The 17,977-nt window shown below is 46.6% G+C and overlaps 1 protein-coding gene across 1 annotated transcript in view; it reads right to left on the bottom strand.

The window, feature by feature from the left end:
- Positions 1–15,367, bottom strand: part of Myo7b (myosin VIIB) — a 67,183-nt gene extending 51,816 nt beyond the window's left edge. Inside the window, exons 1-6 of the mRNA XM_035439059.1 lie at positions 15,350–15,367; positions 8,492–8,605; positions 7,494–7,646; positions 5,842–6,026; positions 2,933–3,054; positions 1,238–1,380 (exon numbers count right to left, since the gene is read on the bottom strand). Coding sequence (XP_035294950.1) covers positions 1,238–1,380; positions 2,933–3,054; positions 5,842–6,026; positions 7,494–7,646; positions 8,492–8,605; positions 15,350–15,367 — 735 coding nt within the window. The remainder of the gene's footprint in view (positions 1–1,237; positions 1,381–2,932; positions 3,055–5,841; positions 6,027–7,493; positions 7,647–8,491; positions 8,606–15,349) is intronic.
- Between the last annotated feature and the right edge of the window lie 2,610 nt (positions 15,368–17,977).

Below are 17,977 nucleotides of genomic sequence, written 5' to 3'. Positions count from 1 at the left end.
GCATACATCACCACCACCGGCTAGCTGTGGGGTTTGTAAATACTATTTATAACCACATCCTTACTGTGAAAATTCAGACTGTTGTCAGTGTGTAGTGTCATGAAATAAGCTTTCTTTCTACTTTGCTTCTCCCCCTCCTTAAATCTCCACTTTCCCCTCCACAGAAGCCCTTTCTATGTTAGAAGTGTTTCTTCTAGACCTTAAATTCATTTATATAATTTATATATATAGTATGTCTATATATAGTTTTGTTTGTGTGTGAGTGTATGTTCTTGTGTGAACAGGTATGCATGTATGAGCATGAGTGTAGAGACCATAGGACAATCTTGGATGTAGTTACTTGGGAGTCTACCTTGTTTTTTGAGGCAGGGTCTCTCACTGGCCTAGAACCAGAAAGGTAGGCCAGCAAACCCCAGGGATCCTCCTGTCCTGGGTCCCTCTGTCATAGCCTCCAAAGCGCCTTGACTCAGATTTGGTCTAGCCAGTCCTCAGAGTTAATTCCACCAGAGGTGAGGCATGGTAGGCACCAAAGAATGAAGAAAAATACATGGATGAAAAGAGTATTAGAAGTTCAAAGTTACCTGCACCTATACAGCAAGTTAGGAACAAAGAAAGGAAGAAGGGAATGAAGGAAAGGAAGGAAGAAAGGAAGGGAGGAAGGAAGGTAGGAAGGGAGGAAAAGAAAGAAAGAAAGAAAAGAAAGAAAGAAAGAAAGAAAGAAAGAAAGAAAGAAAGAAAGAAAGAAAGAAAGAAAGAAAGGTAGATATGTTGGGGCTAGGGATGTGGCTCAGTTGGTAAGGTACTTGCCATGCAAGTGCTAGGATATGAGTTCAGATCCCCATGACTCATGTAAAACACTGACTATGGTGTTGTACACCGGTAATGCTAGTGCTGGGGGACAGAAACAGGACCCCCGGGGCATGCCAGCCAGCTAGTCTTATTGAATCAGTGAGTGACCTGTATCCAAAAATAAGGTGGAGAGTGATAGAGGAAGACATCCAGCATCGACTGTCTAACCACCACACCAATGTGCGCACATGTGTATCTGCACACACACAAACATGTATACATGCACATACCACATAGGCATGTGTACAAGTTGTATGGACAAGAAATTCAAAGCTGAGGAAATTCAGTTGTTCCCTTTGCAGCAATATTGAGAAGCACATGGAATCTGGGAGGTGACAGAGGCAGGAGCATGACAGCGAAGAAGCCCCAGGGGGTGGCAGAGTCTCACCTGTCGGCAGACTCTGGACTTCTCCAGAAGGAAGTGCTCAATGCTGGCGCCCTCGATCACCCCGCTAGAGTTGAAGTAGATGTCAATGTATTTCCCAAAGCGACTGGAGTTGTCGTTGCGGATGGTCTTAGCATTGCCAAAGGCTGAGGGCGAAAGGAAGGTGCTCACACAGGAGCAGAAAGGAGAAAATCTCCACTTAGGGGTCATCTGGATAGGTCTTGGGGGAGGTAGATGGGAGAGTCTGGAATCTAGGGTTCAAAGACCAACAGTGGGGTGGCTGCCCTTTGGGGGAAGAAGTTCTTTGTTAGAGTTGTTAATGCTTTGGGCAGACAGACAGCATGACCCTAACACAGCATGTCTGAAGCCTTGAGGAGAGTTCAGGTCCATGTGGCAGAGTGGGTGCAGGGGTCCCTTATAGGTCGCAGAGGAAGGGGGGGTCTTCCTGCTACATAGTTGAAGAGTAGCCTGTTTTGGTGAAGTTTCAAGTCAGTGTCCCAAACCAAAGGTGGAACGCATCTAAGGTTGACTTCTGACCTTCATATGCTTATACATATTGTGCATGTGTGCATCTGCACACGCATGTTCACCCCTCCATGCAATAAAAAAAAATAAAATAAAATCACAGAGATGGGGGAAGAGAAAGAGATAAACTGTGTCCAGCAGCTACCAGATCCGGGGCCAACTAACAGGAGTCTGGGCCGCCTCTACCAGGGACTACACACAAGGGCCGGGCATTGGCACCTAAAGCAACTCTTCTAAGGGGGAGTTTGATCCAGAGCCTGTCATTAGGTTGGTCCTGTGAGCTTACTATAAGGTGCGACTGCAGGGCCACTCGGTGTAATCAGTGAGACAGTGGCTGTGGGCATTAGCTCTGATGTAAGGCATCTAGCTTGACCACCTTGCCCAATTCTGGTTCCTCTTGTCCCTTCCCAAACTATCCAGTCAGCATCTGAGCCTGAATCCTTGCTCCGTCTACTCTTGCTTCTTCCTTTTTGTCTTCTCTAGGGTTCCTCATTGCAGCCTTAATGGGATGTAACCTAGAAGCAACTTCTCAGTGATCCAAAAACACACAGACATTTCTCAAACTGGCTTGATCTTGGGACCCCATTTTAAAGGGGATACCAAACTTCTCCCCCGCTTTGGGGTGTGTGTGTGCATGTGCAGGATGGCCAGAGGTCAACCTCAGGTGTCACTCTTCATCCACCTTTTGTTTTTGAGAGAGGATCTCTCACTGTGGTCTGGGATCTGGGATCTTTGGTTCGCCGATCAAGCTGGTCTGGCTATCTGGCTATCTATGTGTCTCTGTTTCTACTATGCCAGGATTTCAAATGCCACCATGTCTGGTTTTGACATGGGTTCTGGGGATTAAATTTAGGTTCCCATGCTTATATGGCAAGCGTTTTCCCAGATAAGCTGTCCCTACAGCCTCTCCTTTTGGTTTTCTCTGAGGTAGGGTTTTGTGATGTAGCTGAGGCCTCCCAGAGCAGGGATTACAGGTATATGCTACTACATCTAGCTGAAATTCTCTGTATATCTGGCAGCAAAGACTCATCATGGAAGTTTATAGTAACCACCTGCTGCCTTGGGACCACACAGCACAGTTTTCCCACTCTTGTTTGAAGGCCATGACTTGTATAATGGCTGTCACATATGGGGAGGGCTGTTCCTGTCTATGTCCTCGGGATTATGACTTACCTTCCAGGATGGGGTTGGCTTCCAGGACCTGCTGCTCAATCCATGAGTGCTGGCCACTGACTGTGGCCAGGAACTGAAGGATGAGTTTAGTGGTTTCAGTCTTCCCAGCCCCAGACTCGCCGCTGCCAGAGAAAGCAGGGAAATGAGGCCTTAGACAGAGACTTACCACCATCTAGTGCCTTTTCACTCTCTAAAAATGATGTCACCCACCCTGTCCCTCAGGCCCACATCTGGGACATTCCGACAGGGACACCCTTTCCCATGAAAAAAGTCTCACACTGCATTTGCCCTGAAATTCCCTTGGGGCATCTCAGACTATCTATGATTCAGGCATGTCCAACTTGTGGCTTGTGGGCCACATGTGTTCCAGGATAACTATGATGTCATTCAGTACAGTTGTAGAAGACAATGTCAACAAGTTGAACACCCCTAGTAGAAGTTAGTGCATTGTCTTTTCTTTCCTGCTAGGCTGAAAGAGTCTTGGCACCCTATAACCTGGTTTATTCCAGGGCTACCTGGGGTTATCCGAGGGCTACCTGTTAGAACAAGTAAGGTGACTCAGTGTCTTTCTAATGAAAATGTGGCTCCCAGGCAGTGGTATCTGTTGCCTGGACAGAAGTCCAGAATCCTGGGTTCCATCAGCCTGACCCAATCAGAATCTGCATTTTTATGTAAGGAGCTCTGTGTGATGGTTGGTATTGGTTGCCAACTAGACAGGCTCTGGAACCGAATAGAGACAAGCTTCTGGGCATGTCTGTGAGAGCTTATCTAGACTGGTTGCTTGAAGCAGGAAAACCACCCTAAGCATGGTTGGCATCTTCCCGTGGACTGAGGTTCTGAACAGAATAAAAAGGAACCAAGAATTTGAGCACCAGCATTCATCTCTCTCTGCTTCCTGACTGAGGATGGCATGTGACCAGCTGCCTCACACCCTTGCCTCGGTGCCCTCCCCACCCGCCGTGATGAAACTGTAAGTGCTTTCCTCCTTCACTGCTTTGTTAGGTGTCTTGTTGCAGCCGGCGCTGAGTACTGTGGTGGACTCTTGGGACTTTCTCACTGTCCTGGAGAGCCAGCTTTGCTTCAATATCCTGCTTTGCTTAAACAAAACACCGTGCTGCATGCCTAAAGGAACTAGAGGTAAGAGCATCAGAAATTCAAAGCCATTCTTGGCTACACAGCAAAGCTGAGGTCAGCCTGGGTGGGCTAAATAAGACCCTGTCTCTGAGAAACAGAGTGATTAGGTAAAAGATAACCTGATGCCAATGGGAGTCCCCACCCTCCAGAGCTACCCATTCTGCTGTCTATAAGGCACCATTTGGTTTTCCGTGACAGCAGCCAGGACGAAAAGAGAACCCAGGCTCACGCCATGGAAGATTACCTGAGGAGTCAGGCACCAGGGAGCCTGCCCTTCTGCCTGGCTCTGTGTGGGAGGCCTCTTGCAGCAAAGCAGGAAGGATAAAGACAGGTAGGTCCAGAACACCTCCCTGCCTTCTCTGGAGCCCTGAACTTAAATTCTCTACCTATGAGCCTATAGCAGAAAACAGGGATTGGAGAAAGCTACACCAGGCTTAACATATGAGAGAAGCCATTGACAGAGAAGACTGGAAGCCCCTCCTACCTGAGTTGTGCGGAGTAGAGCACACGTGAGAAAAGCTCATGATTCTACAGTGAGAGAGCAGGTGCTACGGAAACCACCTACAAAAGCCTCTGTGGCTGGTGGCCTGGCACTTTTAGAGTACATGCCTTTCCCAGCTTACTAACCCACTCCCACCCTAGGGAGCATATTTCCTCTCTGTTTCTAACCATGTGACCCGGGACTGAGAGCCAAGAAACTTCAGCAGGTGTATGTGCCTGGGGCTTAGATCCACTACTGTAACATCACTGGGCAAGAACATCGGCCTCCCCAGTCAGAGGTTTGGGGGCTGAAGCATGAGATGGCGTCTATGCCAGGACACCATGCTGGTGTCCCTGCTCTGAGAGGCAGTCTCCCCTTCTTCTTTCCTCTGTCATGCTTCCCTTCAACGCTCTTATCATCTGCATCCAAACATGCTACTGCGCCTTCTGTCCTGTTCTGTCACTGTTCTGTGACATGAGCCCTCGGGCAGAAGTTGGTGTCTCTTTTACCTGCTGTTGTTTCCTATGTTAGATTGGGGCCAATAAGATTTTTTTGTTTATTGCTTATTTTTCATTTTTTGAGACAGGGTTATATTTGCATGTAACCCAGGCTGGCCTAAATTTTGTTATGTATCCAAGGATGAACTTGAGTGTCTGATCCTCCTGCCCCCACCTTCTGAGTGCTGGGATGAAAGGTGTGCACAACTGCACCTGGTTCATGTGGTGTAGTCAGCATGCCGGGGAAACATGCTAGCAGCTAAGCTACATCTCCAGCCTGGGGCGCAAAAAGATCTTGAATGAATGAATGAATGAATGAGAAAACTCGTGAATAAGTGAGAGATGATTACAATACCAAGTTAGGGACCCTGGAATTCTTACTCCTTCCCTTTCCATTCACAGTCCCTTACTTCAGCAGGGGAAAGGTCTGTGTATAGGGAGGCCAGGCCGGGCCAGGAGGGGAAGCAGAGGGGCACATGTCACTCCTAGCCCTCAGAGCCCTCAGAGTATGGAAGACATGTCTTCAAGGACGGTATCCTCAGGGTGTGAGAAACATGTCCTTAGGATGGGGAGTAACATGTCCTTGGGGTGTGGAGGACATGTTGTTGCGGTGTGACGGACATGCTATTGGGAGAAGGACAGCAGAAGCAGCTCTGGGCAAACGCCTCTGCTTAACCATGGTTAAGAAGATGCCCCATGAGAGCCTCAGGGATAGGGGCGTTCCTTCTTTCTGGGATCCTCTGGAGCCTGGAGGCCATAGCTCACCATCAGCCCCAGGAATGGGGTCCAAGCCTCACCTGATGATGCAGCACTGGTCCTTCTTGTTCTTCTTCATGCTGAAGTAACAGCTGTTGGCAATGGCAAAGACGTGGGGAGGCAGTTCACCCATGTGGCGGCTGTAGTAGATTTGAACCTGCTCCAGGGTGTACAGGGGCAGCATCTGGAATGGGTTCACAGCCACCAGGATGGAGCCTGTGTAGGTCTGGGGGAGAAAGTAGGTTAGTGAGCGCCTGCCAGTCCTGGGAGGGAGCTGCTGGCTGGGCCCCAGCCTTGACTGCAACACCTCCAGAGCTGTTCTCAGCTGCTCAGCTCCTTCCTCTGGGAACATGGGGTATCTTCTAGGACAGTGAGCTTCTGGGGGGGCTTGTACCCTACCTAGTTTTAGAAAAGACTCAATAAAAATACGTTGATTGTATAAATGAGTTTTTGCCTGCCTCTTTTAGAGGTCTCTGTGAAGGCTGGGTGACATCTGCTGTCCCCACTGACCCCAATCACATCTTCTATTTACTTTCAGCCCAGGATATAGCCTGCTCTTAAGTACCCTGCCCCCACTCGGCATAGCTACCCCTGTGGAGGCAAAACCAGAGAGTCCCAATAGGCCACTGGATTAACCTTCTGAGGACCCATGAAGGACTCCTGCAGGAATGCAGGGGAGGAGGAGGAGCTCCAAACATACAGTCCTAGGAGCTTTGACATACCCTGGACCAGAGAAGAAGCAGCCTGCCCTCAGCAACTCTTCCCTAAAGTTCACTCCCTCCTTCCCTTGGCTTGTGTCCCCCAGTTTAACCCAGGCTAGCCAGACTTCCTTCTCAAACCACGAAGGAGACCCAGGCAGTAACTCTCCAGATCATATACACTTGGACAGGGCCCTGAACACCCCAAGAGGCACTGATACCAAGTCTCCATCTCAGACTTCAGATGTGGGATGAGAGCTGCTCCAGCCTCCACCCACTGCCAGGTTTGAAAGAGGACCCTCAACCTGTGGAAGGGACCCTGGATTTGGACTGTCACAAGACTCTATTTCAAGTGGTTAAGGTCATCTGTTGATGACACTGTCTCTGAAACATGTCTGAGGGGACTGAAGGCTATGCCCACCCCGCCATCCTCCAGTATCCACCCAGGCCTGCTCAGCACAGAGAGAGAAGAGCAGACTCAGCAGGCACTTACAGAAGGGACAGCACTTATTGGGCTTCTACTGTGTGCCTGGCACTGTGCTATCTCTCTGCACTAGCCTCCTGTCCTCCATGGTATGATGTCTCTCTCTCTCTCTCTCTCTCTCTCTCTCTCTCTCTCTCTCTCTCTCTCTCTCTCCCTCTCCAGTCTCATGTAGCCCAGTTTGCCTGAGTCTCAAGCTCATGTAGCTGAAGATGACTTTTAACTTAATCCTCCTGCTGCCACCCTCCCCACAGCACACCTCTTGTGCAGAGATTACAGGTGCACATGGCTATGCCTAGTTTGTGTGCTAGGAATGGAATCCCAGGGCTTCATGCATTCTAGGAGAGCACCCATTGAGCCACCTCTCTAGCCTTGTTCCTGTTTCTTTGGATTGGTAGCAGTCTGAGGAAGCCCAAGCATCTGGCCCACCTCTCTGAGTAAGGATAAGGGGAGCTGTGCCAAGCTTTGAACCCCCCCCCCACCTTCCCCAAGGACACCGCACCAGTGAACTCACATAGATCTTGTGCTGCTTATATCGGACCAGGAGGTTGTGTACCACACCTGCCTCGTTCAGGTCCCCCAGGCGGATCATGTCATCCACTCCTTGGGCTGAGTTGGTATGCATGGCCCTGAGGTTGCTGAGGTCCTCTGTATGGATCCAGTGTTCCTGTAATGACAGGCATAAACTCTCCACAAAGACCTGCCCTCTAAACCCTGCTCTCTCTTCTATATTCTCAGGTCTCTGGCCAAGCTTGATATTGGTTTGGGTCAAGAGATACCTATGACAAAGTCAGACCCATCTGTGTCTTTGTTCAGCCCCTGTCTAGGCACTGGGGTCCATGTGGAGCTGGGGCAGGGCCTGAGCTTTGAATAGAGAGCTAGCAGCTGGGAGGGGTTTGCTTCAGCATCAGGTTGCAGTTGGAAGCCTTGAGAGTTCTTGGAGTAGAATCGTGCAAGTAAGAATAACTTTAGCATTCCACAACACTACTCAAGTAGAAGGAACACATTATTTTATTGGCTTCCAATCTTTGGAGTTCCTAGGCAGTCATAACCTTCCTTTGTGGGCCATTGTCTGCAAGTGTCTCTCCTGATGGCCCCCAGGGACAGGGAAGTTGGCCCAAGGAGAAGTTAAGTGACGGCTGATGCTTGTCCACTCACCGTCCTTAGCTGTCCCTGTCTTCTCAGATGGATGAGCTTCTAGCTTGACCACTCTGAGATGCCCACTTCTAACCTGGACACCTTCGTCCCTTCCTCCTCCTCCACACACCTTTCTCACCAAAATGTCACTCCTGACCCGGTCTCTCTGCACATCCTCCATGCTTCAGAACATTTCCTCACTCCTTCCTACTCCCCTAATAGTTCTCAACTGTTACTCTCCAAACATTTCAAGACAGGGCAGGACTCCATCGCAGTCTATCCCACCCCAGGGATAAATGGATTTCCTTGACAGTATTAGTGAGCAAATGCCTGAGCCCTGTGGGGAGGGATTTGGAGAGGAACCCCCATACAAACCTTGCCCTCATCATCTTCAATCAAGACCTTTCCCGGTTTTGTTTCTTTGACAATGCCCCCTATGGCCACAGTGGTCTTGCTGGTGGAGGGAGGGTCCAGCCACACATGGTCACCCTATAAAGCAGAGAAGGACAGTGGTCTGAGTCCTATTCTTCCCTTTCCCACTAGAGACTTACATGTCTTCAGGCTGTCACCTGCAACCCCAAGCCCCCAGGTGGCTAGAGCTCGCTCCATCTCTTTGTCCTCTCCCTCGTCTGTTCTCATAAGGTTCCTCAGTACTAGTCAAGTTTGCCTATGTCCATCCTGTCTAGACCAATAAACTCAGCAGGGCCAGGGCTCAGCCTTGCCCATAGCACCTCTTACTAAGAGGTGAAATATCAAAGGAAACAAATAGCATCCTAACATAATCATGGAAAGCAGTGAGGTAAGGTGACTAAGAATAGATTGTTTCAAACTTGAAAATGGAGTCCTGGAGAGATTAGTTCAATCCCTGGCTCCCACCTTTTTAAAAAAAGCTGGGCATGCTGGTGTATGCTTATAACCCCAGTGTTAGGGAAGTGGAAATAGGAGGATCTATAGGGTTCATTAGTCAGCCAACCTAGTCAAGCTGGTGAGTCCCAGGCCGGTAAGAGACCCCATCGCAAAAACCAAGATAAAGGTGTTTTCTGCCAAGCCTGGTGACCTAAGTTCCACCCCCAGGACTCACAGGTCAAAGAAGAAAACCAAAGATGTCTTTTGACCTCCACATACACCATGCACATGCATGTGTGCATTCATGTGTGAGCTCACACACACACACACACACACACACACACACACACACACAAATAAATAAACAAAATAAATGCAATAAAAACCAAATCTAAACAAAAAAAGATGGATGGCACTTGAGCAGAGATGCTCAAGATAGTGCCCTGGCCTCTACACCCGTGCTTATGCATGCGCTCAAGCACATACACGTATCCCCTCAACACGCAGACATACGCATGTTCACAAAATGTGAAAGTAACTGTAAAAATAAATCATCTTGAAAATGGCACCAAGAGTGGAGTCAGCTTTTCCACTTGCATTCTCACAGGAGTCACCATAAGCAACTAGGAGGGTGAGCATCAGAGACATAAACCATCCCTCGTGATACTGGGAGGTGGCTGAGCAGTACAGCAGACAGGAGGGAAAGTGCAGGAGGAGACTGACACCTCCCCCCATCCCCTGCCATCCAGAGTCCAGAAAGAGCCAGAGTGTTCACTGGGCCTAGGTCCTGACAGGCACATATCTTATTGCAGCAGCAACAGCCAGGCCAGGACTAGAAACAGCAGCTGAAGCTTCCTGGCCTGCCTTCATTTTAAGAGTGGATCCATATTTGCATGAATCAATCTGTCTGTGGACAGGAAAGGAGGAGCGTCCCCTAGTGGAAATCTTCCCTGTAGCCGCAGTCATTGGCTGGGAAAATATGGGCTGAAAAGGACTCATCAGATTTATTGCTAGTCCACTATATCACATTGACCCCACCACCACCACCATCACCATAGAAACCTCCTTCTAATGTAAGAAAACTTGGTGCAACATAAATGATACCAAAGGGGCCAACATAGGAAGGTGTTGTGTACATGTCTCTGTGTGCTCATGTGTGTGTGTGTGTGTGTGTGTGTGTGTGTGTATGTGAAGGCCAGGGATCAATATCAGATGTCTTCCTCAATTGCTTTCTGCCCTGTTTATTTTATTTGAGACAGAATCTCTGATTGAATCTGTAGCTCACTGATTTGGACAGGCTAGCTAGGCAGCAAGCTCTGGGGACCATCCTATGTCTGCCTTCCAAGGGCTGGGATCACTGGCTTTTTGACATGGGTGCCAGGGTTTGGAACTCAGGTCCTCATGTGTTCTCATCGAGCGCTTTCACTGTTGTCAAAGGGAAGAAATGATCAGCAAAGGAGGAAAGCACTGCTGAGTATTGGATGCTGTGAGCCAGTGTTTTAATGTAATTTATAAAGTGTACTAAGGTGCAGGTCAGACACAAAAGAGCTCAGGGGTCAGGAGACAACCGAGAAGCCGAGACATGAGCTGCCAGAGCTCAGGAGGGAATGGAGGAAGCAAAACAATGGGGCCAGAGAGATGGCTCAGCAGTTAGAGCACTGGCTGCTCTTGCAGAGGTCCAGGGTTTGGTTCCCAGAATCCAAATGGCAACTCACAACTATCTGTAACTCCAGTTCCAGGGAATCTAATACCTTCTCTGTCTTTAGGTACCAGGCATACATGTGGTGCATGTACATACGTGCAGGCACTCACACAGAAAGTAAGTAAATCTTTTTTAAAAAGCCAATCATAAAAAGACAAATACCAAATGACTCTGTTCAAGAAATAAATAAATGAGCCAAAATAATAGAAACAGAAATTAAGATGGTCTGAAGGACTAGAAGAGAAGCAATTAGTGTTCAATGGGTTTAGAGTCTCGGTTTTCCTAGAGATCTGAATCACAACAATGTGAAGATACTTAACACTTCTGTGTATGATACAATGGTTACAATAATGAATTTAATGTTTTACATTTTAGTGCACTTTTAAAGGAAAGGAAGAAATTATGTGTGTATAGAAAATTTGTTTGATCAGGACAAATAGTTTTGAAGAGCCGCTGCTATTCCCATATGCTTTCTAAAACAGACAACTCAACTCAAGGAGAACTTCAGTAAACAGCACAGAGTGGAAACAGAGTCAACAATGACACATCACAGTGACGTTTCAAAGTTCCTAGGGACAATGTGAAGATCACAAGGTGCATTTAAAGAGAGAAAAACGATTTCACGAAAGAGATCAAGATTTGGGTGACAGGATGGTATCAAACTTCACAACAGCAATGTCAGAAGGCAGAAGACAACAGTAAGTGGCTTTCTAATTTTCAGGAAAAGTTGTGTTCCAATGACCTCACATGCCTGTACTATATTAGAACACAGGAATTGTTCAAACATGCATCCTTTCCTAGAAAGCTACTCCAGGGCATGCTAGATCAAAACAAGGCAGTAAACCAAGAAAATGAAAGATTGTAGTCTGGGAGCCAAGAAAATGGATACTGATGCTCAACTCGACTTCTCTTTTTTATTTATTCTGGGACTCCAACCCAAGGAGTGTTGCCACCTACATTCAGTTAACCCAGTTTAGAAACTTCCTCAAAAACACAGGCTTTTCATCCAGCAGCTGGTGGAAGTAGAAGCCAACACCCACAACTAATCACTGAACTGAACTAGAATCCAGTTGCAGAGAAGGACAATTGATGAGCAAGGGGGTCCAGACCAGGCTGGTGAAACCCACAGAAACAGCTGACCTGAACAACGGAGAGCTCTTGGTCCCCAGACTGATAGCTGGGAAACCAGCATGGGACTGATCCAGACCCCAGGAATGTGGATGTCAGTGAGGAGACCTCAGAAATCTATGGGGCCTCCTGTAGTAGATCAGTACTTATCCCTAGCATAGGTGTGGACTTTGGGATCCCATTCCACATAGAGGGACACTCCCTGAGCCAAGACAAACGGGGGTGGGTCTAGGCCCTATCCCAAAGGATATGACAGACTCTGATGACCCCCTATGGAAGGCCTCACCCTTCCTGGGGAGCAGAAAGGATATACGATAGGGTTTAGTTGCAGGGGTGGTAAGGGAGGAGGGGAGGGAGAGGGAACGGGGATTGACATGTAAAACAATCTTGTTTCTAATTCAAATAAAACATCCGGAAACAATAACAACAACAACAACAACAACAACAACAACAAAAACCCACAGGTTTGTCTCTAGATTCTAAATTATACCAGTTATTTTTGTCAACTTGACATAAACTAATTATCTTGAAAGAGAGAACCCACTTGAGGAATTGCCTCCATCAAATTGGCCAGTGGAACTATCTATGGGGTATTTTCCTAACTAATGATTGATGTGGGAGGGTTTAGCCCTATGTTGGGTTGTATATGAAAGCAATTTAGTTAGACATGGGGAGGAAGACCTAAGTAAAAATTTCCCATGGTCTCTGGTTCAGTTTCTGCCTTAGGTTCCTGTCTTGAGCTTTCTGTCATGTTTTCCCTTGATGATAAACTGTAACCTGTAAGCCAAATAAACCCTTTCTCCCCCAACATGCTTGGGTCATGATGTCTATTTCAGCAACAGAAAAGCAAACTAGGGCATAGATCCTATCAAGTTGACAACCAATATCAACTATCACACAGACAAAAGGCAATTAAAAAATACAGCAAAGGAAATCTCACATATGATCTTAGGTAACGTAAGAACAATTAGGTCACTAATGGACACATACACAATGGTGGTCCCATTATACCATCTAGTTATAGTAGCTATCTTCATTTGTACAAATGCACTCCATTATGTTTACCCAACGAAATTGTTTGGCAATAATTTCTCAGAAAACTTTGATAAGAGTGGGTTGAGGTCAGGGACAATGGTTCAATGGGCAAAGAGCTTGCCACACAAGCATGAGTACTGTAGTTCCAATCCTTAGTGCCTACATGGCAGTCTGCCTATAATCTCAGTGCTCAGGAGGCAAGGACATGTGATCCCAGAGCAAGCTGCCTAGCTAGACTAGCTGAGTCAGTGAGTTTTTCAGTTCAAGTGGGGGGTGAGAGTCTTATTGGTTATTGGAGTTGGAGAAACCTCTATTGCACCATAAGAAAAAAGCAAACATGTTCCTTTGTCACTATCTTGGCTGGTGATCTCATCAAGATGGAGATAGCCATGTGACTTGGTCACCATCTTGGTTAGTGGTATCATTAAGATGCTGACCACCATGTGACTTTACTGCTATCTTGGTTAATGTACCACATGGGTGGCACCCATAAAGCTTCTTGGTTACCAATGGCCCTCCAGGGATCACTACACCCCTAGAATTTCCTGTACCACAGGCATTCAGTCACATATCCCAGTGCTCTTCCCTAATTGTTTTCTTTACTTTTTGATTTTCACTGTTCTGATGACTACTGGGATCAAGGAAATGGGAGGCCCAGAGGAGACTTCAACACAGGCTGTATTCCAGAGTGGTAGAGTCAAGGTATTTTCATATCAGACTAAAGAGGAAATGCCAGACCTTCATGGTGGCTTTTCTTTGTTTTTGTTGATGATTATGTTTGTTTTAATTATGAGGCATTATTTTACACCACATATTTATTGGTTTCTAGAGAGGATTTAAGAGTGTTCCTAGCCACGTGCTTTCAACACTAGCCAGCACCAACAGGACCTGACACTTAGAGATGTCCAGGCTTGGAAAGTTTCTGTGAGCAACTCAGGAAAAACTTGGGGAGGCACAGGCCCAGCCAAAATCTAAAAGAGATTGCTGGTGCCAGACAAGCTGCTGCTAGGGGCAGCTACAATAGCTGGGTACAAAAAGAAGTCAGCCCGCATGGGAAAGCTGGAGATCCAGGAGATGCTCACCCTTTGTGCCTGCTTGGTCTGCTTGTTACCTCTAAGCCTGTTTACCTCTCCCTTAGGTAGAATAGTCTGTCCCTTTGCTCCATGTTGTCTGTCTGCTTACACCTACCCCATTGAGTCCTGGGTGCTTTGGCTTTTATTTGACCCTCCCAGGACAATGTCATCCCTTTCTAAGTTCTTTTAACTCCAGAGTCATGGTTTTGTCAGGGCTTCCTCAGCTGCAATCTTCTGGATGCTATAACCATCAATTGGATGATGCTTGCTATGTATCTGCTGCTTCTCTCTATTGGCTACTTACACTCATTCAAAACCAGAAGCACGGTAATGACACCACTCTGTACCATATAAAGAGTACCTTGTATTTTCTAAAAGGTTTACCTGGTTACTTACAAAGCCATATAGTTTAACAGTGTGTACACTGGTAATACTAATGTAGTACATTGCCCTAAGTATGTAGTTTGAATTAAGCTTTCTTTTATTAAGGTAGTATTGCATATCACTGTCCTCTGAGGCAAAAAAAATAAAAAATAAAAAAAAATAAGCCATCTCTCTATGTCACGTGAGGGGCTCAGCTATACACAGTTTACTTGAGATCTGAACTTCACAGTACCTGAGAATAAAAGCACACTCCTTCTCTGTTTTACTTTTGAATTATTCTCAGGCTCTAGCATTTTCTGTGTTTCTGGATTCAAACAATTAACAAGCTCTCACTCCACCTCCTACACACGGAGTCATTACCTAGCCAAGCCACACAAACATAGACATTTACAGAGTGGACAGAACAAGGGTTACCCAGGCCCAGGCTTATTCCTACCCTGTTATCCCGGAGCAAGCTCTTGGAAGCTCCATACAAGACAACAAATGGGAACTCCCCATTCCTGCCCCAAGCGTGTAAAGTGTATGGGCAGAGGTGGATGTATGTGTGCGTGCATGCATGTGGAGGCCAGAGGAGAATCTCAGCTGCTGCTCCTCAGGGCTGTCCACCACATTTTTTGAGCTCAGATCTCTCACAGACTGGTACTAACAGACTCAACTAGGTTGGCTGACAACAGCCTCAGAGCTAGGATTACAAGCAAATACCAAACATACCTTGCTCCCCCCCCCCTTTCTTTTATTCTCTTCTTTTTTTTCAAGGTAGGCTCTGGGGTATCAACCTCAGATACTCATGCTTACAAGGCAAACATTTTACTGACTGAGCTGTCTCCCATCTCAGTAACCTCCCTTCTAAATCCCAAAATACAAGTGAGGAATTTCTGTGCACAAGTGGCCACTTGGCAGAGATGTAAATATTAGCCATGATTACTTTCTTCCAGTATTAGAACCCTTCCTAGTCCTCAACCACAGTCCCCAGTTGCCTTCTGGGGTCTCTTTGACTCTCTTCTTTCCTTGAAAGTGATGATTGACTGAGCCTTGGGAAACTTCCACAGTAAGTACCATCCTTACCAACCGGAACACCGACATCCCAGGTCAGCAGCTCCCTGTAGCCTGTAGAAGAAAAAAAAGAATGTCAGCCCCACAGCCTGCCATTGTGGATCCCCTGAAGAACAGGAGCTGTGTGAGTTTGTCATCCTGTCCTGTCCCCAAGTATCTTGACTGGAGCTTGGCTCCAGAAACAGCTCTGAATAGCTGGATGTGTGAGCCACATTCCCAGCCTGTGTACAAGAAGGTGCTTCTTGTCCTCTTCATCTTATGTCCCCTTCAGAGAACACTTGGCTCTTGGCTCTGGATTCCATTCAGGGAGTTTGGCAGTGCCTTATCATCCAGAAGCACAAGTTTTGAGGTAGGGGGAGAGAGAGTATTCCTGAGTGTGCAGGTGTGTGCATGTGCATGCATGTGGAAGATAGAAGTCAAACCTGGAAGTTATTTCTCAGGAGCAAACTGTGGTAGCATGAATGTAAATACACTCATAGGAAGTGGCACTATTAGGAGGTATGGCCTTGCTGGAGTAAGTGTGGTCTTGAAGGAAGTATGTCACCATGGGGGTGGGCTTTGAGGTCTTCTATGCTCAAGCTACCCTCAGTGTGGACATAGACTCCTCTGATGCCTGCAGATCAAGATAGAGGATTCTCAGTTCCTTCTCCAGCACCATGTCTGCCTGCACATTACCATGATGATAATGGACTAAACCTCTGAAACTGTAAGCCATCCTAATTAAATGTTTTCCTTTATAAGAGTTGCCATTGTCATGGTGTCTCTTCACAGCAACAGAAACACTAAGACACTATCCATCAACATTCTTTCTTTCTTTCTTTCTTTCTTTCTTTCTTTCTTTCCCTTTCTCTTTCACTCTTTCTTCCTTTTGTGTATTGTGGTATATGTGTGTGATGAGGGGTGCATACATGTGCCCACATACATGTAGAGACCAGAAGTTTGTGCTGGATGTTTTCCTTGGTCATCTCTACTTTATGTATTGAGGCAGGGTCTCTCTCTGAACTCAAAGTTCACTGACTCAGATTGTTAGTTAGGCAATTTTTCCTGGGGATCCCTGTCTCCACCTTCAAGGACTGAGGTTACAGGTGGACAGCCCTATACTTGTGGTATAGACGTAGGTACTTGTACCTGAATTCCAGTTGTCATATTTGTATAGCAAATTAGCTACTTCTTCAGTACCCACCTTGTTTTTTGAGACAAGCTTTTTGAGACAAGGTCTCTCACTGGAACTTGGAACTCACCAAGTAGACTAGGTTGTCAAGTAGACTAAAGCAGTGAGTCATTGAGATTCCCCTGTCTCTGCCTCCCAGTTCTGGATTACAAGCATGTGCTACCATGCCCACCTAATCCAGGAGTCTAACTGGTCCCATATCTATGCAAAGTAGTCTTCACTATATGTCCCAGGAAGGGCTCAGCTATACACAGTTTGTTTACTTGTGGTGGTTTGAATAAGAATGACCCCTATAGGCTCATATATTTGAATGCTTAATCATCAGGGAGTAGAACTCTTTGATAGGATTAAAGAATTAGGGAGTGCAGCCTTGTGGGAGTAGGTATAGAGGAAGTGTATCACTGTGTGGACATTGAGGTTCCAAAAGCCCTTGCTAGGTCAAGCTTTCTCTCTGCCTGTGGATCAGGATGTAGTTCTCAACTACCTCTCCAGCCCCATGTCTGCCTGCTGCCATGCATCCTGCCATGATGATAATGGATTAAACCCCTGTAAATGTAAGTAAGCCCTCAATTAAATGCTTTCTCTTATAAGAGTTGCTGTGGTCTTGGCATCTCTTCACAGCAATAGAACATTGACTAAGACAGTACTTGATCTAACTAAACCTTTTCATCACACTCTGTAGCTCAGAATGGTCCTGAGCTAGCTATCATTCCTCCAGCCTCTCAATTGCTGGGATTACAGGCCTGACCACTTGATTTTTCTTGGGGCTCAAAAAAGGAAAAGTCAGTTTGTTAATGAACAATATAGTTGGGAATTAAGCCCAGGTCAACCACGTTCCAAACTGTCCCAGCTTTTTGGCTGCTCTCAAGCGCTATGGAAGCACTCAGGTGGACAGGAGAAGTCAGGTCCCTAATCTTTCCACTCATGGAGATGCCCTTCTTGCTGCTCTGACTTGAGTGCTATTGTCTTTCCCTTTATGTTATGTTAGCAGGCAAGGCAGTTGCTAAATCTGTGGTGCTCATTTCCTGTTTGCCTGCCTCTAGCATAGACCTGTGCCAGAAAGGATACAGTCATTAGCTGTCTACTGAAGGAGCATAGGAAACCCCTGAAAATGATATTGCTACAATAATGGCTTATATGGTTGGGTAAGGATGCCCAGTAGTGGGGCAGCTCTGAAAATAAATGGCATCAACCATTCTACTGGAGAACGTGAGAGCTGAGGAATGCTGAGACTTTCCCAAAGCTTGGCACGTGTATGTTCATGTATGTGTGCGCAAGTATGAGTATGTGTGCAAGTGTGTGGTGAAGGTGTTGTTTAATGACTTCCTCAAAAACAACAACAACAACAAAAACATTTCATCTTTGGAGGGAAGCTCACTAAGATGCAGGGCATTCTAAAGGGAGATGAAACATTCCATCTTCTGTCCTGCTAAACAGAAAGCAAACAATACATAGCCTCTTGAAGTCCT

This window comes from Cricetulus griseus, chromosome 2, assembly GCF_003668045.3.
Source record: "Cricetulus griseus strain 17A/GY chromosome 2, alternate assembly CriGri-PICRH-1.0, whole genome shotgun sequence".
In the NCBI taxonomy this organism is placed as follows: Eukaryota; Metazoa; Chordata; class Mammalia; order Rodentia; family Cricetidae; genus Cricetulus; species Cricetulus griseus.
This window is presented reverse-complemented; position numbering and strand designations above follow the sequence as displayed.